The sequence below is a fragment of the Pleurodeles waltl genome, chromosome 3_1 (assembly GCF_031143425.1).
Source record: "Pleurodeles waltl isolate 20211129_DDA chromosome 3_1, aPleWal1.hap1.20221129, whole genome shotgun sequence".
Taxonomy (NCBI): domain Eukaryota; kingdom Metazoa; phylum Chordata; class Amphibia; order Caudata; family Salamandridae; genus Pleurodeles; species Pleurodeles waltl.
This window is the reverse complement of record NC_090440.1, coordinates 675,559,478-675,583,280: the sequence shown is the minus strand read 5'-3', so window position 1 is coordinate 675,583,280 and position 23,803 is coordinate 675,559,478. Positions and strand designations below refer to the sequence as shown.

The 23,803-nt window shown below is 43.6% G+C and overlaps 1 protein-coding gene across 3 annotated transcripts in view; it reads left to right on the top strand.

Annotated features, from left to right (window-relative positions):
* Positions 1–23,803, top strand: part of TKFC (triokinase and FMN cyclase) — a 224,651-nt gene that overhangs the window by 29,633 nt on the left and 171,215 nt on the right. For all 3 annotated transcript variants that reach the window (XM_069223265.1, XM_069223264.1, XM_069223267.1), the window contains exon 2: positions 21,285–21,398. In XM_069223265.1, the coding sequence (XP_069079366.1) occupies positions 21,393–21,398 (6 nt within the window). In that variant the 5' untranslated portion in view covers positions 21,285–21,392. The remainder of the gene's footprint in view (positions 1–21,284; positions 21,399–23,803) is intronic.

Here is a 23,803-nt window from a genome sequence, read left to right as displayed (position 1 = left end):
GATTTTAAAGATGGTGTGCCGGAAATAAAAGTTAGTGGAGTTCTATCAGGGTCCAGATAATGTGGTCACAATTTCTCAGAACATTGATGAGGTGTGCTGCGGCGTGCGGGATGCTCTGAAAGTGGGCCAGTGTGGAGTCCAGCAAGCTGAATGGTGGGCATGTCTCGGGTGTAGGAGCACCATGGCTTGAACAGAAGTTCTGAAGTAAATTTGTGAGAGGAACAGTTTCAGTTTCTTTAATATAGCTCGGAGCAGGCAGTATTGTTTTTCTTTGTGGAGACGCTGGTCCTCAAGGACATTCCTGGGCAGGTAGGTGACAGCAGGGGGATTTTAGGGAGTGTCAGTGTGCTTCCGTGCTGCTCACAGACACTTATCTCGTGGCAACCCACCCACTAGTATGATCCCTTGCATCTCCATTTTACTCCTTGGGAGTTTCTACCAGGAGGCTCTCCAATGCCTCTATTATCTGAAACCATCTTCTTCCCAGAATCCTCTAACAATGACTTGTAGGATATACACCTTCATAATCCAAGATGGCAGCCAGCTTTCCATAGACTGTCATTAAACTTTTGTTATCCATCATGGCGAGATCCATTCCTGATGTGATTCCCTGGTTTTTGGGGTACAAAAGTAGGTGAGATAGCCTTTATTTTGCATCTCAACACTTCATCAGTCCTGTCGATACGTTCTTTGCTCCAAACTTGTTTCGATTTATTGCTGGTTCCTGTTTGGTTGTTATTCTCCTTCAGTTGTATCGCATGAATTTCTTTAGTTCTGCTTCTAGGTGCTGGGCCTTCTTCTTGGTTTCCGTTGTCTCACTCCTGATTTCCACTGCCACTGGAGGTTTTTTTGCCAATTGGGCTTTTTCCTCCAACAGGGGCTTCTTTTGGATGGCACTATCTGCTTTGGAACTACCAAGCGTTGGTGGTATTGTGGCTACTGGAGGATGTCGCTTTTACCTCTGGCACACCAAGACCATCCAGATCTGGACCGCCCGTTCTGCTAGGCGTCAGTCCTCGGATAGTGAAAGTTTGTAATTCTCACGATTTGGTGCTGGATCTGGAGAACTGGGCCAAGCCCAGGCCATGGCACCAGTAGCCCAAGACGATCAAGCTCAAGCCTTGTTTCAGACTGTTAAACAAAAAACACAAGAATTGCAACAGTTACTTGATGAAAATCTAGCACCACGTCAAGCCATAGTCGTAAGGGCCTCTGATGTTCCAACAGTTTAGTCGGCAACTCTACGCAAAGCAGCTGAAGGAATTCCTAGATTCCTTGGCAGTTCTCTTCACCTTTCCCTCACCACAGTTCGCTCAGGGTAGAACCAAGGGTGGTTACTTCATCAGTTACTTCTGGGGACCAGCCCAGGCCTGGGTGACCTCTTTAGTAGCCTCATAAGATCCCTGCCATTAAAACTATTTAACTTCCTTGACAGCATTCAGACAGATGTTTGAAAGACCTGATTTAGTGTTCTCAGCAGAGGAAGCCCTCTGTGAAATTCAAAAAGGAAGTCAGTAAGTATTGACTTATATTACCTGATAACATCTGTTAGCAGCTGAGACCACATGGGTGAAACAAACACTTGTCACCCTGTTTTGCTGAGGTTCTAAAGAAGAACTAAAATACAAGCTGGTTTACTAGTTTGAACAGAAACTATTTCTAATCTAGTGGATCAGGCCTTACTAATTGAACATCGTCTATGAAAACGCAGAAGTGAAAGAAAAGCCAGATCATCCTCTATGTTTGGGGTGCCTGCTTATACATTCATAAGGTAAAATCCTTGCCTGAAGAGCGAGGTACTCCTTTTGGAGAAGAGCCAATATAAAGTGGTGTTGCACATGGGGCACAAGAGAACATCAACGCCAGTCTGGGCTTTATATGTTCTGCGTATCAGCTGAACATTTAGCTCGAGCCTGTCCTGTTTGCCTGCCAAAGCCCTCAGGAAATGCCAGATCCCATTCCTTGTGAAATGGGAAAGGCCTGGAGTATCTCTAATCCTTTTCAAAGAAGCATTGGTAGAGTTACAGAATCCTCCTACTGATTTTATTAGCATTTCCTAATGGAAGAACTGAGGAAATGTTAGCGCTTTTAGACAGTTGGGTGAGTGGTGTCTATTTGGACGAGAATTAGGTTAGGGAGAAGGGTGTTTCCTGAACCACCAAAGAGATCCCTGAGCAGGTGCAGATAGTGGATGGTACACCACTGGTTTCTAGACCAGTTAGGGAAATGACTGTTCCACTGAAGCTAACTTGTGTAGGACACCCCAAAACTGTGTCCTTCGATCTCTTAGTGTTTCCTAATCATACAATCCTCTTAGGAGTGCCATACTTGACTCGTCATAATCCATACATTTACCCAAAAACTAGAATTATATCTTTATAACCCCAGTTTTGCCACAAATTTGGTAATTTATCGGAAGATTACTGAACACCCAAAGAGATGGTAAAAGCACCAACTGCAAATCTGGTATGATCTATCTCCTCAAGGCCATACCGGTTCATTATCAAGATTTTTCTGATATTTTTGAGAAACTTAAGGAACTTCATTCCGCTGCCTTGAGAGTTTGATTGTGCAATTCCCATTGAACCTGAGGCAGTTGTTCCTTTTTTTTTTATTTTTTTTACCCGATCTTTATCTTCTGCAGTTTTGTTATAAAAAAAAATAGACTTTAGAGGTCTAAGTAGGATAACCATCAAGGTTAAGTATCTTTTACCTATAATTAAGAATATCTTGGAATCTGCTAGTAATGCTAAAATGTTACTAAAGTAGACCGTCACCGGGCACATCATCTCTTGCATAACAAGGAGGGAGCTGAATGGAAGACATCCTTTAGAACTCCTCTACGTTATTTTGAATATTATATGTTGCCCTTTGGGTTAAGCAGCACTCGAACAGTCTTCCAGCGTTTCATGGATCATGTTTTCTCTGACATGCTAAATTAATTTGTTGTGGTCTATCTGGACGACAAATTGATTTTTTTCTAAAGACCCCACCTCTCACATCATAGACATGTCAGTCAAGTGTTAAATAGACTACGTCAATATCAGTTATTCTGTAAGCTGTGAATTTGACAAACCTGAAGTGGAGTACTTAGGTTTCCATTTAAATAGTATAGGTGATTCTGTGGATCAAAATTAGGTCTCAATCCATCTTAAATTTGCCATCTTCTAATTTAAAAGAGATCCAGTGCTTCCTTAGCATTATCAGTAATGTATTGGAGACTTTGCTCAATTCCCTAGTGATATCACCCGAATCCTAGAAATGGATATACTCTGTGAAGGATTTCAAGGAGATGCTGAAGAAGCCTTTATCAAACGAAAACAAGCCTTCACCCAGGCTCCAATTCTTTGACATCCAGATCCAACAAAATATTTATTGTTGAAACTGAAATCTCTAACCAAACCATTGAAGCCGTACTTCTGCAGTTTCAAGTGGACAATGAATTAGAACATCTAATTTCCTATATGTCTCATAGTACCGGACTCTGAGAGAAACTGCTCTGTTCTTAAAAGGAAATTCTTGGCCATGAAGATATCCTGTTCTGAATGGATGCATTTTTTGATGGGAGCCCATGAACCTTTCAAAATTCAAGCCGATCATCGTAATCTTCAATGTCTCAGATCTCTGCAATGCAGAAATAGTTGTCAAGCTTGTTAGGCTTTCTTTTTCAATCAGTATGTTTTTTTTTGTATTGCTCATATTCCCGGCACTAAGAACACACTAGCTGATGTATGTCCTTTCATGCAGATATTTGGAATCTCCAGCAGCTTTTGGTCAGAATATTCTCTCCTCAACAAATAATTGCAGTTAGCCAGTCTTTTCCAAAAAAGATGGAAGCTGATTATTCCAAAGCCACTAAAAAGGAATGGGAAACACTTCAAGGAATCATTCAGAAACAAGGTAACTTGGTGTTCAACGAGAAGTACTTATTCATTCCATCCGAAGCTCTGAGGCTTATCCAACGCTCTGAGGCTTACAGATTTCAAGTTGTTTCATGACTCTCCAGATGTAGGTCACAGAGGTGTTAAGGCTACCCAAGAATTCGTACTCCGTTCCTTTTGGTGGCCTTCCATTTGAGAGGACACTGATCGTTAAGTCAGTTCTTGCCCTATTTGCGCCCAAAACAAGACTTCTTACTTTCGACCTTCTGGGCTTAGTCATCTGCGTGTACCACCCTGGCCCTGCATGCCATCTCTACCAACATTATTTTAGCTTTACCTCCATTTGAAGGAAATATGGTAACTGTTGATTCTTTTACCAAGATGGCTCATTTTACTGCCACTCTGCTAGAGACATGGGACACATTTGTTTGTGGGAGACTTTTAGTCTGCATGGCCTTAGCTAGGTTATTGTTTCTGACCGAGGTCCTCAATTAATTTCCCATTTTCGGAAATAATTTTGTAAATCCCTGTGAATTGAGGTTGCCTTGACCTCTGGTCACATGACAAGGCTTAACCAGGGTCTGCAGCAGTATCTTTGATGCTTTTGTATTTCCACACAGAGCGATTGGTCTTTTTTCTTACCTCTGGCTGACCTTTCATATAACAGTTCTGTCCATGGTGCTACTAGGTTGTCTGCATTCTTTTACCTTCTTAGTTTGCATTCTAGAGCATTTCATTCTGTTAATTTGGGTATCTATCCTTGTTCCTGCTGCTGTCAGCTTCTTTAGACCGTAACAGACCATCATACATAAGATTTTCCTTAATCTCCAAGATTCCAAAGGTAATTTGAAATCTTCTGTAGACGCTCAATGGATTCCCTTTCCTGGCTATAAGGTTGGGGTTTAGGTGTGGCTGTATTCCAAGTTTCTGTCTGCCCAGCTTCTTCTCAATAAGTTCAAAACCTCGATTTTACGGCCTTTTTAGGGTTGTGCAGTTCTCAGTCCTGTAGCTTATAAGGTTCAACTGCCTTTGAACTGGAGGATTAATCCTGTGTTTCATTCTTCCCAAGTGAAATCATATACCATCTTTTTGCAGACCTCCTCCTGTTTTAGTTAATAATGTTTGTGAGTTTGAGGTCGACTTGTGATTCATTTTTCTTTAGGAAGAAATTAACAGTTTTTGATTCAATGGACTGGTTATTCTCCTGGTAAAAGGCCTTGGGAAGATGCTTCCTCTGTCCATGCCCTACTTCCTTTTTTTCCAGTTCCCAGTTAAAGCTGAAGCTTTGAGAAAGGGACATACTGTTGTGCATCTATATCACCCAACGCCGGTACCCGATGTGTTCTTGGGCAGACAAGGAGTGAGGCTTACTGACAGAGTCATCCCGACCACGTCATGATCTGCACGGTGATATGGTATTTTGCAGATGGTAGGAGTCATGAAACATCCACAATTCCCAACATGAATGATGAGTCCAACTCATAACTCTCTTACTTAGAAAAGGAACACAAATTAATGTTATATTCCACTTGGTCGTCACGTTCAGTTCTAGATAACAAAGGCTTAACAAGGTTCTCACATCTATTTTCTGAGCTATCACTTGCTCTAGAGGCACCAACATTAATAAAGTTACTAAGCACCAGCCGCATGTCATAATCTCACCCTTAGCTTTCTCATCTGTACGGATTAGGTGCATATGGGCCCACTCACATATATAACTTAGCCATGCGTCTAACTGCAGTAACCTCTCACCCATTCATCTGATGGCTAATCACCTTTTTGCTAGGAGTAGTGCGAGCTGGTCAAGCTTATAGGTGATCTTGCGCACCTTGGGTTTTGTTATCAGCCCCAATAGGCAAGTGAGTGGAGTGAGCTAGATCTCCACTGTCGCTGACCTTACTATGATAGGAACCTCATCTCTCCAGAAACCCTGTACTCCAGCGCAGTTCGAGGCTAAATGTACAAAAGAAGCTCCCCACAACACGCACTGCTAGCTCCTCTCAGGGAGTCTATTCTGTTCAACTGCCTGGAGAGTCACATAACTGTGATGCAGAAAACTGAAATGCAGTAGTTTAAACCTGTGATTACAGGACACCCGCCTCATAAGTTTGCATGTGCAAGATCTGTCCACATCCGCGATAGGCTCCTTCAGATCCTCGGCCCAAACCCCATGAGCTGCACAGGAAGCATTCCCCATGTCTTCCCATACTGTGCCATAGAACAGGGTGATTAGGGGCCATCCTCCCAACCCACCCCCTCCTACCACTGGAGTAGCCCGCCCAGCACCCAGGAGGACCGGGGTGCCACTGGGAAGCCAGCCCATAGTTCCTCGCAGTGCTTTCCAATTTGGCGTAATGTAGAAAGTGTCCCAGTCCTACACCAAATGTCTCCTGCATCTACTGAAAGGTGAGAAAAAGCTCCCCCCGGGTAAAAGTCTTCCGCCAATGTGCATCCTCCCAGTCTCCATTGTTCCATGGACAACTCTTTGTCTATGGTGTGGAACGGCACCGGATCTCAGAGACGGAGCTCCCTATTAAAGGGGGCTCTACGCTGCACCTTCTTAACTACAGCCTCCCACACTTTCGCTGTCTGACTTACCAAGTATAGAACTGGGTGTTCAGAGCGGCCCCTCTCATTAATAATCGTGCCAGTCTATCCCCATTCAAAATATCTGTGTCCAGTCTCTTTTCCCAGTTGTCGGAGTCAATTAATCATCTCACTGTGTGGTGCAGGGTGGCAGCATCAAAAGTTCTTAAGTTTGGGAGGGCAAATCTCCCCATCCTCCAAGTCACGTTTGAGTACCAACAGTGCCACCCTGCTGTGTCTCCTCACCTATACCAGTGAAATGAGCAAGCTATCTAATTTACAGAAGAATTCCGGCCTTTGCGGGAACAATACATTCTGGATCACTTAAAGGCACTGTGGAAGGAAACCATCTTTGCTACTGCAGCTTTGCCATTATAGTTAGGGGGAGTTTGGACCAGAAAGCTATGGAGACCTCTAGCCGCTCCAGAGAAATATCAACGTTCAAGCTCTGAAAGACAGCTTCAGTGTGAGCAATCTTACTAAGATTCTGGACCCCCCCCATGTCTTCCATCGGAGCTCTCGCTTCGAAGTTCATCTGGGGTCGTCACTATCAGACTTCCATCGAGGAACAGCAGTTACTTACCTACATTTACCCGGAGTCCCAACGCCCAGCAATATCGGGATGGAGCGCTTCGGAGTATGAACAGAAATGAGTGCGCTTTCCGCGTGTAGGGAGACCACATGTAGAGAGTTCCCCACTCTGAACCCCAACTGCTCCAAGTCTCTGCATAGTATCAGGTCCAGAGCTTTGAATGCAAGGGTAAAAAGCAGTGGTGACAGGGGACAGCCCTGTTTAATCCCTGCCCAAGTGCCCAAGGCACTGAGAGGTCTGTCCCAACTCTGACACGGACCATAGAGCCAGGGTACAATAGTCACATTGAGCTGTAGAATACAGGCCCAAATCCCATACCATTTAGATTTGCCGGGTAAGCCCCTTCCACTGTATTAAAGGCTTTTTCTAAGTCTAAAGATACCAGAGCTAGTTTCTGATTATCTTTATTGGTTTTGTGGAGCACATGTGTGAGCCTACGTGAATTAAATACAGTGCTGCTTGCTGGCAAAAAGCTGCATTGATCTTTGTGTACTAACCGTCGAATTACCTTTGCAAGTCTAATCGTGAGTATCTTACACAGTATCTTAACATCGTAATTGAGCACAGTAAAAGGTCTATAAGAGGAGGAGTCCACAGTGTCCCCTCCTGGTTTTGGGCATAAGACAGACAACTACCTCCCTCGTGGTGGGTGGCAGTATACTATTCCTCCTCGCTTCCTGAAATACCTCTAGCAGACTTTCTTTTTATATTGTGGAATAATTCTGATAGAATTCCATGGGGAATTCATCCCCTCTGGGAGCCTTAGATCTATTGAGTACCTTGATAGCTTTCTCTTGTTCTTCCAGAGTGATCTCCCTCTCTAGTTCCTGTACATTGTCTGGCTTGAGAGTATCTCCACTCTGCCTAGGAATTCCACTATCCTTCCCTCAGGGCCCATCTCTCCAGCGTGGTACACTTTCTTAAAGTGGTCCACAAATACATCTAAGTCGGCTTTCTGACTGGTTGCCAGATCACCTCTAGGTGTACGAATATGAAGTATAGGAGGAATCTCTTGTTCCCATTTTAATATCCAAGCTAGCATCCTGCCGGACTTGTCCCTCTCGCTGTGGAGGCGCATACAGTAGGTTTGCAGTATCCATTTGTTGTATGTATGCTTAAATAGGACCCCAGACGCTATCCTGAAGGCCAGTGTCCTGGTGTAGGAAGAGTAGGTGGCTCAGAATAATTGTCCCTCCACTTCTTACCTAACTTTCGAGCTTCTACTCCCCGGAGGTGGGTCTCCTGGAGGCAGGCTATTTGCATCTTGGGAGGATGTGTTCAGGTCCCCACACATATTATGCTGCCATATCACTCATATGTTACGCAGTTGGTCAACTTATGGCAAACATCATCAGAACAGTGCACACAACAGTAGAAATAGAGACATCGCAAATTAAACTCAGTTGTTATGCACAACCTTAGGACCAGTGTAATCACTGCACCCGCACGCCCTCCCCAAAAAGTAGAAGGGACGAGAGGATCGGATAGGTAAGAAGAAAAGGAACACATATATATATATTATGAGACTCATCAAAAAAGATAACAGTTCAGTTTGCCATGTCTCCCAGCTCTCTCGTTGGTTCCAAGGTCTCCGAAGTTTCTCAGGGGTACAATGCTTTAGTTCGTCATCTTGAATCTCGACTCTTGAGGATCTCCACCACCAGACTGCAAGGTATTGTCCTTCACCAAGGGTTCACACGACCTCCAATTAGAGCTGCGGCCCCCAAGGTACCCCCTGTACCTGTCCATCCATGCCCAGCCCCAGTCCCATTTTTCCAGCCAGTGCCATACATCTTCTGGCTTTTCACAAAAATGGGATTTGCCCCTCTGAGAGGACCCTCAAATGTGCAGGATACAGTAGCATGTAATGGATACTCATGGAACGTAGCTTAGCCTTCACCTCCAAAAAGCCCTTCCTGGAGCCCTGAACCTTGGTGGTATACTCCAGGTATATAGATATCCTATGGTTTTCAAAGTGGGCAGAGTTTGGCTCCCGTGCAGCCCGAAGTATGCAATCACGGTCTCTATAATTTAGGATCTATACTATGATGGCACTGTGGTGCCCTAAGTCTGGGGGGAGCACTAGCTCCAGGTGCACTCTTTTGATTGCAAACATGGGAGACAGTACAGCCGCCTGAGCACATCCTAGATCCAGTATTCCACAAATGTTTATGTGGCATTGCCCCCAGCCCGCTTCAGGAACCCAACAAGGGGAGCATTATTGCGGTGTGATCTGCCCTCAGCATCTTCAGCCTGTGCCTCAGGAGTCCTGGATCTGGAGATGACCATGGCTAGTTGCTTCTTCAATGTGGCCACTTCAGATTGCAGTTCGGAGATGGAGCCCCCTGCTATTCAAACCTTGTCAGACATTTTCCGAAGGTCCATTCTAAGGAGATTATCCTCCAGGGCCACTGTTTCTGTTTTCCCCTCGAGAGCCACTCTGGACCCCTGTATGGCTGCGAGCAACCCTGCCCGGTATGGTTCCTTGGCGGGCGCACCATGACCAGGATCCTCCCTCTGACCAGTCTGTTGTATCTGCTCCTGTGGGAGGGAAGTCGCAGAAGTGTACTGCTCCATAGTGTTCCCTTGAGGGGCAGTCACCTGTTTATTTCTCCCCATGTGGGTACTGTAGTGTGAGGGCAGGCAACCCACACCAAGAACAATACACCCGACTTAAGAACCACCCCAGTCCTCACATCCAGTCACAAATGTAGGAATGGGAAGTCACTTCATCCAGCACAGCAGAGGGGACCCACGGCGTCAGATGCACTTAGGAGTCCAGCAACAACCAGCCACTGATTAGCAGGGCCCGTATCTCTTGGTTCTGGCCTGCTGATAGGGGTGTCCTGCCAGAGACTAATTGTCGGTTTGTGCACGCCCCACAAGGGGAATCAGGGCACCTTCGTGTGATTCCCCCTGCAGTCACAGGTCTGCCTCACAGGCTCTTGCTTGTGCCCTCCCATGAGGCCACTGTGTCTACCAAGGGGCCGCCCAGATCTCTGTTGGGGGCCTGGTGGCTCTCGCCATATCCAGCCAAAATGCTTCACGCCTGGGGGCCAATAGTCACTGAGGGCAGGAGAGAAAGGTCAGGCAACCCCACCAATCAAGCCTACCCTATGTGCTGCCCCGATGGGACGATTGGTTCACGAATGGGGAGACCCCCCATCTCCGCAACGCAGTCCTCAGGGAGGCCCCGTAGCTCAAGGCTTCCAGCTCCTCAGGCTGTAGCAGTTCCGGAAGGCCCACTGCAGGCCAAGTCACATCAGTCTGGGCAACCTATCTATGCCCCTCCAATCCACGCTATCTCCTCGCCAGCCAGAAGCTGCTCCAGGATGTGTGTCCCCCGCTGTCGGAGCCAGGCACTCCAGGGAGCAGCTGCACAGTGCCAGCCGGGCTGCGCAGTCAAGACCCGCCTCCAGCGCGGTCCCCACTGCTGCCACAGGCCCTCGCATTCGCCTTGCTCTCGCTCCCTCCAGCGTCCTTGACCCCACTGAATTCCATCCTTTCAAGGTGCAGGGGGCACAGACCACCATGTGCTACCCTAGTGTGGCACTCCAGAAAATTAGATACAGCAGGATATTGAAGGATTAGGCAGTGGCAGCAAGGAGCTCCTTAGAGGCGTGTCGTGCCAGCCAGGCTGTTGCAAGGGCAGCCTTTTCTGGGCCCTGTGCTTCAGGTCATTCTGACCACAAATGTATCACTGATGGTTTGGGCCTTTCACCTTCAAGGCCTCATAGGACTGGTACCTTTGAATCACACCAATCCCTGCATATTAATTGCCTCAAGCTTCGGGCAGTATTTCTATCCCTGATGGCATTTCTTCATCACCTGTCTCACACAGTTGTGTTAGCACGGACAACATGACAGCCATGTATTATCTACAGAAATGTGAGGGAGAGGGGCACGGTTTCCCAACTGTCAAAACTCTCTCAGACAATACGGAAGTGAGCTCTCCAGCTCCACATCTACCTGGTGGAGGAGTATCTCCCAGTGACAGACAATGACTTTGCAGACCTGCTCAGCAGGATGCAACGACAAGTCCACAAATGGGAACTCCAACCACAAGTCTTTCTAATGTACTTCACAAAGTAGGGAACTCCTCAGATAGACCTTTTCGTCACAGCAGAAAAGGCAAAATGCCCAAGCTGCGATTCCAGGTATCCACACCTCTATCCAAGGGCAACGCTCTGTGGATGAACTGGACAGGGATATTTGCTTATGCTCTTCCACCTTTCCCTCTCATTCTATTTCCGGTTCAGATGGTCAGGCAAACGTCCCTCACCATGATCCTTGTAGCTCCCTCTAGGACGCGTCAGCCATGGTTCATCAGACTTCTGGACCTATCTGTTTTTTCCCCACAAACAGACCAGACCTTCTCACTCAAAAATCAAGGATAGATCAGACATCCAGACCCCAGGTCACTTAACCTTGCGATATGGCTCCTGAAGTCATAGTTTGTTTACTTAGGATTGCCAGCGGAATGCATGGACATTCTAAGGGAAGCTTGTAGACCCACAACTAGAGCATGTTATGCATCAAAATGGAAACATTTTGTTTGCTACTGCCAACCTAAATGTATTAACTCCATCAAAGCTATGGTTCAAGACATTGTTTATTTGCTCCATTTACAAAAAGCTAATTTAAATAAATCAGGGCGTGTTATACTAAAGGTTTATCAAAGCTAAATTTATTGGTGTACCATCCTTCATGTGCAAAGTATTAGTCGTTGGAGCCTTGGAACTGGGCAGATTGGACAGAGGTTGGTGGCAGGTACGTATCTATTCCTAGGGCTAGGTGTGGTACAATGCGAAAGCGGTGAACGGGTAGCCATGGTTAAAGAGGAAGTTTACAAGAAGGCATAGACACTGCCAAGGATATGCTATTGGCTGTAGGAAGATATTCTGTGTCAGGTGGGACACCTATCTCTGAGTTAATATGGGGTCTGCAAGTTTTTGCATGTTATCCGAGTTCAAGTAAATGATACTATAATCCTGAGGGTATAATTTAGGTGTAAATTGTCAGAGCCCATAGAGAAACATTATTAATTGGACATTTCATTAGGAGTTTGTAGTACATGGTCCATATAGCACTTAGAAAGGCAAAATTGTATGTTGTATACAAATTATACACCTTTTTAAGTCTGGCTTGATGTCATAGCTGTCATTAGACCTTTCATGATTAACCTAAAAAAAGAGCTTTCATTAGTACTACAGAGAGGCTTTGCTCCGCCCACTTGTTGGTGGACAGGAGTACATGGTTTGATTGGGCAGAATTTGTGTGCTTCCTCAGAAAAAAGGGGCTACCTATCCAGACAGCTGTGATTATTTTGTTTATCCAGCTGCCTGAACCATCACCAGTATGGCTTCCAAGAGAAGTCTTATTAAAACTTCAAGCTATGTTAATAATGGGACATAGCTTGAAGTTTTGGGGGACGGACATAGTGACATTAACATATCTTACATAAGTAGATGATTTATGATGGGTTTTTTTTCTGGCAGTAGCACATATGTGAGGAGGGCAGTCTTGATGAATGTATTTGTTTTTCGGTCCCAACACCATCCCCTTCCATCATTAACTTTAGTCATTAGAGTCCAATTGTGTGTTTCACAGTGAAGGGTGTCCAGGGCTACACTAATCCACATGGATTAAGTCTGACTTGACAGAACAGTGTTGCTATATCTCATATAATCAACAAATAAGAGCTTTTGGAGCACTACTGAGAAAACACAGGCTACAGCCATATGTGGGTTTCTCTGTGTACAGGACTTCTTTGGGCCGAATTTATGTGCCTTCACTAAAAAGACTGCTTGTATTGCACTTTTTGGCCTATCACAAAGCTTATACTCGATATAGCAGGACTTATTTAGTTAAGCTTGAAAGTAAATGATTATGCTATGGGCCTGATCTGTCTATTACAAAATGTTACAATAAAGGCACCAGACTTGATGTATTTCTCGTAAAAAGGAGATGTAAAAGTAATTTGGCAGTTAAGCGCAGATTGATGTTACTCATTCCAAACCTCATTTTACTTCTGTGATCTCCTCAATCCCTTGCTACAGACTCTTTCCTCCTACATCTCTCCTTAACTCATCCCAAACCTCAACTTTCTACTGTGATCTCCCAATTAACACTTCTGGATTGGATTGGATTCTTCCCTCCTCTATCACTCCATTATTCTATTCAATCAATGTAACAGACTCACATGTCCTCCGCTCCAATTAACTCATACCTCTCTATACTAATACTGCACTCCTATTTCCTTATTCTAATCCACCACTTATCCTTTTTGGGTTCCAGAGTAGTGTGCTTCTCCCTGAAAAACACTTTGACACCTCGTCAGGGGTAGGTAGTAAGCGCAACATAAATACACTTACAATCTTGCTTGGCCATGCACCACCAGAGCTGAGTAGACATTTGATTATAATTCTGTGCTGTGAATCCCATTTGTGACTGTAGGGTGTAGATAAGTGTGGGATGGTCATCTGTGTTAAAGCACAGTGAGAGGTCTGGTAATACCAGGAGGCAGAGATCATATTTATCTGTGATCAAGAGGGTGTCATGTATGATTTGTCATGTAGTTGTCTCCATGCTGCAGCATGATCTGAAACTGGAATTGTAGCCATGTGGGACCTGTTTGGTGTGGATGTTATTTTAGAATTAATGTGCAGACAGCTTTTTTCATGATCTTTCAAATGAAAGTAACATAGGCCAGTAGTTTTTGGCGTTGGCATGGTCTGTTGGTTTCCATGGGAATGAAAAGATCCGGTTTCTCTTTAAAAGCTTCTTAAAAGATGCCTTAAGTGAGGTGACCCTAGTGAATAGGGGTGTCAGAGCTTCACTAGAGAGGGCTTGATGAAGATCGAAGTTGAGGCATTACCTTCATAGGTGGTGGCTTTGAGGGAGTTCAGGATGTTGGCAAGAACTGTAAGTGGCCATTTTGGGATGCAGATGTTGGAGGTGAAGTAGGTTTAGTGTTGTCAAAGTGTTGTCAGATCTTCTGTATTTTCTCATTGAAGAAGTGATTCATGGAATTGCACTTGTCCTTGAATTGTGAGCTAGGACCATCTGGCAGGGGGTTGAAGCATTGCTTTATTGTCTTGACACCACTGCTTCTGTTGACATTTGCATTTATGGTATGGATGTGGTACTTGCCTTTAGTCTGATGTGATGAGCTGTCTCTGTCATGTGGCGGAAAGTCAGTAGCACAAGTCTGTCTGGGTTCTTTTTCTATCTTTTTTTTCCTGTCTTCAGAAGGAGGGTTTAATGTTGGCAAGGTCTTTGGAGTACCAGGATACTGAAGGTTTCAGCTTTCACTGTAGTCTTTTAGTTGTCGCTTGGATGTATGCAGAATCTTCAGAAATGTGTGATGTTAGCTAGAATATGGTTGACATCAGACATGGAGATGGCAGTTTCAGATGGCGCTTTATATTATTGATGTAGAAGTCTACAAAGCATATATTGTTTTGTTTTGGGTTGACTTCAGTGTATTGGTTGGATGCTGAGCAGGGTAATATAGATGGTAAAGTGGTTGGTCTAGTGCATGGGCATGAGAAGCTTGCATTGCATGGTTGATGATGTTGAGAAGAAGAGTTCCAGGATGTGGCCTTTGGACTGTGTTGGTTGAGCGGCATGTTTGTTCTATGCTGAGTGCGTCAACTAGGTTGAGGAGGGTATTCCTTATGTTTTTTCATGCTGGACATTTAGTTGGCTGGACATTTGAAGGATTGTGGGGTGGATGTGTTGGATGAATAAGGTGGCAAGGAGATCTAAGAATTTGTCTATGAAGTCCATGTTTCTTCTGTGAGGCTTGTAGATGAGTTGTAAGTGGCAGGCTGAGATATAGAGATTGGAAAATGGCATGTGGGGAGCTTCATCGAGTTGTGTGTCGCTTGCATATGGTGCAGGACAGAGGGGGTGACATATGAATGACAATGAAGCTTCCTCTCTTCTTGGGAACAAGGGCCACATGCTGGTTTTACATTGGTGCAGAGATTACATGCATTCAGGAGAAGATGATGTGCTCCTCGCTGAAACAGGCAGCATGTTGGTGCATGCCACAATCAGTTCAGCGCGTGGTTAGGCACTTTTACTGATTTAAACCGCATTGACATTTCTGCACTTGCAGTCACTGGCCCAGTAGAAGTGTTCACATTGTGTGAAGCACTGGGTGAGGTACTGAGATGGTCAGCACTGTGGAATAGATGTCAAACAGGGAGTTCTTTCTGTGTCAAACTGTCTTTTCGAAGATAGTGGTCTGTCCAGCGCATTTGGAGGGTCTAAATCCAAAATAATGTCAGATCCTGTCTGAATTACATATTCAGAGGCACTTACAAGAGATGGATGCTTCGCAGTGCATTCGTTTCCTTATTTTGTATCACGTTCTAAGCACCTTTGCTGCTGTTTTTGCCTCTGATTTTTTTCTTCTTGCAGTTGTTACCTCTGCTGGACCCACTTCTGCATATTCTTGTTTAGCTCTTTCTTCTTCCCTTATTTCAAGGGTAGTTTGGTGCCATGCTGTTAATTTTTGCATTAATCTTCATCTTCAATCAGGAGTTACAAGATTGGCAAGAAGATTTATTTGACCCTCTGTGGTTTTTCTCTCCTAAAAAGACACTTGATACCTTCTACACGTGTTATGCGCTGGGTGGTACTGTGGCTATTGGCCTTTAATCGGGCACTCAAGAAGAAGACTCAACAGGCCTCAGCCTCAAGCCCTTAACAGCGTGATGCTGTAGCCTGTGGGAAGAAGAATGTGTAGAATGTGAGATGGTGTAGGGGTGAGCCATGTTTTTGTGATAGACTGTGTCCAGGTTGTGATTGGTGATGAGGGCTGGAATGTCAGGAGAGGCTGCTACTGCAGAGCATGCATTGATGAGATTTTGTTGGAGTGTGTGTTTCGTGCTTTGAGGGTGTTTGGTGGTTAGCAGGATGTGTAGGAGATTGGGTCTATGTGTTATGAATGTGCTGTATGAGTGTTCTTGTGATCTAGGTTTTGGTGTAATTGTGGGGATGGGTTGTGTGGGGTGCTGAGTGGGGCACCTGATGAGACTTTACTTTGTTGGTTGCAGTGGGCCTTAACGGGTCCAGGCCCAGGACTTAACAGATGCAGGTAATTCCCTTGTTTGCATCCACCCTTCTTTTAAAGATTATTTTGGCTGGAAGCCATTGATGTCACTTCCTGCAGGGATGGATGCTGGGAGCTGCAGTTTTGTCACTTTCTGTTGAACTGGAAGCTGGGTGCTTCTATGATGTCCACTTCCTGCAGAGCTGGAGACTGGGGAATGAGGTATCTTCATCTGCATAGCTTTTGTAAAGATTTTTTGGCAGGGGATGTGGGATGTGTGACTTTCGAAGCAGCATTAGCATCACTTCTTACAAGGGGGGGAGTTCTAGAAGTACCAACATTTTTCATCATAACAACTTTATTGTGTTTTTTCAGTGTAGCAGAACATGCACTTTTTATCACGGTTATCTTGTTCTTTCAATTCTTTCTTTCTTTCAATATAATATTACTAGCAATTCCCATTATAGCAGCACTGGTGTTCTTTCGAAATAGAAATGCGTGTATTTATCGTAGGAGAATTTGTGTTTTTAATTGTGCAGTTCTAGCGTTTCTCAACAAGTACGTTCTTTTAATAGGACAATATTATCACTCATCAAAGATGCTTATGTTATTCTTCTGAGACAGGTCTTCAATTATACTTTTAATGAGACAGTGCTGACGGTTCTCAGCGGAGTTGCTGTGCTTTAACGTGACAATGCTTTTTTAAGTAGTGCTGCAGGCTGTTTGAGACAGTTAACTGCACCTGCTTGCCTCATTTATCTCTGCCCCTAGCCTGGCCTATTGCCCACACCACCTTGCCTTGGCTGCGTCCCCAAGGCCTTTGCCCTCAGATACAAGGATAGAGTTTGGACTGAGTCCGAAGTCCTCACCGGCAGAGACCTTCCTGTGCTCTAGGCTGCGCACCTTCAGAAAGCAAGCTTCCAGCCCTCCCTCGGGGCTCAACCTTCCAGCATTGTGTTCAGAGGACTTCCTGCAGTGCGTGTGTGCCGAATCTGGACCTCCATGTTTAAATGGGCAGGTACTTTCAGGTACTGAGTGTCTTCTCTTCTTCAATTTGAAAGGGCGAACCTTGAGTCTCTGTGTCTGCAGGGTGAATTTTGTGCCGGTGTAGAGTGAGTTGTGTCTCTAGGAGTGTCAGATGAGTAGGGCACCTGTGTGGACTGCAGGGTGAGACATGAGATTGTTTGAAGGCAGCCTGGAAGGCGTGCCTGCATGGGGAACAGTGTGCGTGTGTGACTGCAGGGTGCAGCCCTTTAAAGCTGTACCTGGGGGTGTTGCCAATGCTTGTTCATCCTGCAGTTTATGTTGCGTTATTGATGTTTGCGCACTATTGGCCGTTCTGTTTTGGATACATATGTTTGTTGTGGCTGTTTTTTGCTTAGATGTTCGGTTTAAGTCGGGAGATTGAATATGCGAAGATAGTTGTGCATAGCATGTTTTTGTTTATCTCGGTATACCTCTATGGAAAAGCTGTACACCTTAAAAAGTGTCACACCAAGTTTCCAGCTTGGAGGACTGCAATATAAGATTTGTTTCTGCACAGCATGTACCAGAAAGCTGCCAAATGTGGCTTGTACTATTAAATGATATTAGTTTAAAAAAATACTTTTACTAAAACTCAAGCAAGCAGTAAGTAAACGTCGGTACGGCAGTACAATCGTGTACAGTGTGTACTTTATATAAATAATCCTGTTTTTACAGTCATAGGTCCTGACTCATTTCAGTGAAAGACAAAGAAAACAGAGCAGATCTCTCCGATGGTCCTTCAACGTTTCCACCCACTTCCTTTATATCCTTTCATATTTCTGTGGGCATCCCCTAGCCATTTAACCATTTTTCTAGTGAACATCTGTCCATGCTTTGTTTTCACTCCTGAATTGTAGGGGAAGTTTTAGCTCTCTATTTCTTAGCAATACCCCATTGGCGGTTAGAAATTAGGGGTTAATGTGTGTACGCACTGCTCTGCAGCCCTTCATTTCCTTCATAATTCCCAGCAGTGCCACTTTAGGCATCAAGTCAATCATTTGTCCCGTTGTAAGACACCGCTGGGCCGCGTTCCGGTATCTTTGGATATTGGATCACACCCATACCATGTGCATCAAACTTCCCTTCATCACAAGGCACCTAGAACAATTTGGGAAGGATCCTACATTCATTTTCTTTAATTGTTCAGGTGTCTAGTAGATTCTGTGTAAGACTCCTACTTCTTTCTCATTGGTCAGCTACTCCTTTTTTTTCACTTTGTCTACATGTGTTTTTCTCTTCAGTGGAGCATGTACCAAGTAAAGCTTCCTGTCTGTAGCCAGTGACCTTTTACTGCCCGCGTGCTTCTGAATGTACTTTTAAAATTCTCCGTTACACTTGGTAAGAGTGCCTATGTTTGCCCTCCGCTTACCGTGCTTCACATACATGCTTATGTAGTGGGTGTAGAAGTTAATTTGAGGAGAAAAGTAGAATCTTATCAAGTCCAGACCAGAAGTAGACAAAATACTAGTAGGAAGATGCCTACCATGTGTGGGTCAGTATGTGCGAGTGAAGAAATCAAGGTTTGTGGAGAAGGGTGCATCTCGATGGTTGGAAGCCTTGAGGATTGTGAGGGTTTTCGGTAGTCATTGTAATAACGTTGAAGTTGATCATGAGGCAAAGGGTTGTGCTAGTGGCAATGTGAATGGTTATATGATGGGTGATGATGTGTCCCCAGATGTTGAACGTAGGGTTCTGGGTTGTGTAGTTGAGATGTGCAGGAGAAATGTGGGAAGTGTGGTGCCTGTTAAAGGATTAGTAGTTGAGGAAGTCCAAGAAAACCCGGAGGTACAAGTTTGTCGCTGTGCAGGGAAGAAAAAGTTACCTGGTCATCTTGAGGCTTATCTGGTGGGATGAACTTTTCTCTATGTTTTCAGAGGTTTGTGTTATGTATATTTTTCATTTATATATTCCATTTTCTCAATGTTGTATTAGCAGGATTGCATCATGTATATATTGCATTTTGTGAGTATTTGAGTTCTTCATCTTACATTTCCTATTAATTACTTTTAACTTTTTGTTTTAGATGTTGTTATTGGGTGGAAGATGTGTGGGACATGGGGTTAAATATCTGGAAGGTGAGAGAATGTTTGGGGGAATCAGAACGCTGTGGGGATTCTTTGGTCATCAGTTGGGTGTGATCAGTTGAAGAGCTGGGAGTAAGCTGGCACCGCTCCTTTACTTGATGTACTTGTTACCATATTGAAAGACTTACCTGTCATTGATTGCTTCCTAACCCTGTTCTTAACACACTCACTTGTGTATACCGAGGGGATAAGGTTCACATACAGTAACATAGGTTTTTGAAAACATATGGATGATGTTCGGCTAAAGCAACATTTACTTTTGAAGAGGGGGCATTATGTTCAGCTAAAGCAGTGCTTACTTTTGAAGAAGGGGTATTATGTTAAGCTTAAGCAATGTTTAGTTTGCTTCGAGAAGTATGATGTTCTGGTAAATTATCTCCGTTGTAAGTTAAGGTTCGCTGCTCTGCTCAGTAGAATTGACTACAAAGATTATGATGTTCTGCTTTAGATAACGTTTGCCTTGTTTGGAGAGTTGTGATGTTCAGCTACAGTAAGAATGAATTGTAAGCTTGAAAGGACAGACACAATATTCTGCTAAAATTACTTTTGCAAAGATGACCTAGCAAGCCTTGGCTAACCTGAACATTATCAACCTCCAAAAAGAGCGTGGAAACTTGTGGAATGAGAGCCACTTAAGCTCCCAAACACCTTTGTAGAAATAATATAGTACACAGACCTACTCCATTTCAGAAGACTTCTGCTGCTCTTAGTTCCAGCAGGGTAGCACTTCTGACCTGTTCTACCACTCGTGTTAATATGAACACATATTGTCCTGTTCCTCCATATACTTCATTCTCTTCTCCCCTCCTCTTGATGGGTGCCACTGCTGCTGTAACTCTGTATCAAACCCTTCATACTGGCAATTTGACCACGTTACTGCCACACTCCTGCAATGAAAATTAGTTATCATACTCTGCTGTGAAAAACGTATATTTAATTCATGATACACACACCCTTAAGGATGAAGGCTAGAAAATGTCAGCATATATCTACCAAAACTAAACCTGTATTCACCCATTTGCCCTGACCCATGTCAAGAGAGATAAGCAGGGTTGCTTGAGGAACAAAATACTTTACGCTGTAGCACAGAATTCGGCCATAATCTAAGATTGTACTCATAAAATAGTATTAAAGGTCATGAAGGCCTATGCTGGTCATACAATGTATCAATTTTGACTAAAGATATAAAATCTATTAAGGGCTGACTTTGACCAAATACAAGACAAGTCTGCATAAACACAATCCAAACTAAGCACTACAGTGAATCACAAATACCATATTATGAAACATATGCACTCTACTTTTTGTCTTTTCTTTGTGCCAATGCTGCATAGCCTCTAAAAAACCACTGCCAAAACCAATAGGTCACAAAGGCGAGACCTGTTGGCTTTGCCAGTGCTTGTTGTTCATGAGGCCCACTGTTCTTGAGACATGTACGTATAGATGTCTTGGACCACAAAGATTTACATCAGTTTGAGTTGTGCTCTACTCTTTCATATAACAACCTTGGTAGTCACATTTTGAGTATGTACCTGGATGTCTAGATGTGTGTCCTCTCCTGATCGATGGCAACTGAATGAGTGTATAAAAAAATGAAACTGATCTCCACAAAACGTGTCCAGGGATAGAATAAAAGGCAAACAGAAAAATAGGCTTAAAAAATTGATGCACCAACAAAGTTCTAGTACTTTGGTAGGAAAGAGAAGCTCCTAGTTTGGTGGCTGGGGAGAGGAGAGGAACTCAATTGATGCTCTTGCTTCTGTGTTAGCCGTGCATCATGAATTCACATTTATCCATTATAGATTCTGTATTTTGTAAAGTGGCTGCCTTAATAACAAAGATGGTTTGTCTGTCTGGATGTCCATATGGCCCCTTAATGTCTACATTTAATGTCACATGTCACTTAACTAATCATTCGCTTTGACTTGTGCTGGGGTTGGGATTGTGCCCTGCACATCTGACGGATTTTAAGGTATAAGTGCATCTGTGTTTGACGTGTAATCACTCACTCACTCTCCACTGTAATCTCTCCTGTTTATTTTTGGTGTCAGTGTCCTGTGTCCAACAGTACTGCCTCCTCCTGAAAACCTCCACTGAGTCAACTACTAAACATCTGCATCTACAACATTTCTACTTGGCCTATCACACTCAACAGTGCCATGCAGGTGAGTACAGGCTGCCCACTTGGTTCCCAAAGTAGGTGGCTGCAGTCTGTCTGCTGCGATGGTTACCAAAGCAGGTGAGTCTAGACTGCTGTAGTGCTTCCCTCCAAGGTGAGTTTAGGCTTCCTCGTTGAAAGTAAGTTCAGGCTGCTCCAGGGGTCCCCAAACTAATTAAGTCCAGGCTGCAGTTAAGGTGTCCCCAGAGCAGGTGAATCTGGCTCCTCTGGTGGTCCTCAGAACAGGCCAATCCTAGCTGCTTGTATGGTCAACAAAGCAGGTGAGTGTAGGCTGCATGGATGGTCCCCAAAAGGTAGATGAATCTAAGCTGCGGAAGTGCTCCATAATTCAGGTAATTCAAAGCTTTACAGTCTGTTTTACTTTGTCTCTCCACTATGACTTTTTGTTTACTTGTGATGGTCAGGTGAGTCATGTTATGACCTGTAGGAAAGTGCATTTTTGCATGTTTCACTCGTTTCGCTCTTTAGTTAGTGGGAAGCTGCTTAACAATCTTTCTCTACATCAGATTTCCCCAAAAACATGGCCTATAACAGAAAAAAAACAATTGTAATGTTTTACTTTTAGGTACTTCCATACTAAAAATGTGCTAGGGTCAAAAAGTTGAATGCCCATTGTGGACCTCATTGTAGATATATAGCATCCACATGTGGATTTTTTAAAGCCTTCCTGTTTTTTCTCACAGCGGCCAATTAGCAGTGTCAATGTGTCAGATTAAAACATTTTGACATGTTTCTGGTAGGTTTAATATTAGCTAAGTCACCAATAGTATGCCTTGAAGTATCCAGAGGTATTTAATTGTGAAAAGTGAATTGTGCTAAACTTGAATGTTTTATTACTAACCTCCCCCAAAATGTTTTACTGCGTAGGGGAAGACATATTTCCTTTAAGCAAAAGTGACCATGTGCTTTAAGCATTGTATTTGTATTTCTCGTTCCAGATAGCAGGTGCTTTGCGACATTGTACTATACAGTGCAATTCTTAACTGTTGGGGAACCTAGATTTGTAGTACCACTGTTCAGTTCAAATTATTGTTGATTTATTAAAATCATTATAAAATATAACATTAAGCAGAAATAAATACAAGCCACTTAAAACCCATGATAACAATGCATAGATAAAATGATATTTAATTTCTAAAAATGTAATTGGTGGCTAGGTGTTACGTCCCAACATATTAAACATATGTAAGACTCCCCTTACACATACTGTCCTTCAGCCAACAAGCTAATCAACATTTGTGGAAGTCAATCACATCTAAAACATTATTAAAACATTGGGTTAAGTTTACAATGTTAGCACTTAAGAGGATCGCACAATACATGTTGTGAATTATACCTATATTATGAAAGACTAAAGTGCACCACATAGATCTCTTCAATGTCTGTCTGTCATGCCTCCCCATTTCTAAGGGCTACAAAGGAGCGTTGTGTGAGAGGTAAACCTAAATTGTTTAAACAATAAATGTTGTTAGGCAGCTTATGAATTGATCATTTGACTTTGTAATGCCATAGGCCATGACTTTTTTTTGTGATGACCTGCAATCTCTGAAATGGCAGTTTCAACAATATATTTCGGAATTAATAATTGAATCCTGCTGTAACCATGCAAGACAGGATGGGTACAACCCAAGTAGTTTATTCTGCACACAAAATGCTCTAGCACAATGTCCTCTAGATCCTGATCCCAAACCTCCAGACTGGTCTCTCTTCTGTCTTACACTCCACACCATTGGAGTCTGCATACTAATATTTAAGAGAATATTCAGCTCAGGATAATTCCAGAACCGGCCAGAGCAGGGAATCTTTTAAGGTGAAACACCCAGAGCAGTAGAACAAAACATTACACCCCTCCTTTTTCCAACAAATGAACAAAATAGAAACACATAAGCAAAAGTAAAACAAACTTTACAAAGGAATACACCAGAACGGAAACTACTGGTAAGTATTATGAATTATTTATATAATTACATAATTTCATTGATGGTATGGCAGCCCATATCAAATGTTTACACTCAATTTCCTCTTTCGCTTGTGTGCAATATTTCATAACCTGAAACACCAACAATTATGGGGACTACAATTCAGCTTGCCATATGTTCATTCTGTGGAATATTGTGAGAAACAAGTAAGTCAGCCTCACTCACCGGCCCTTCGCCAACACTCATTGTTTTCACACTTTTCCCTTTCATCTACCTAATTATACATAAATCTCATATCACAAGTCTGGATTTTACCTTGCTTCTCACTTTTAATGCAATAATTTTTGTTGCCCAAAACTGCACACTCCAAATGCACACTCTGCCGTAATCCAATCTCACTGCATTCCATACAACCAGAACAACCTTCCTTGGTTCACAAAATGCATTCCTTTCTTAGTGTTCCTTCCTAACT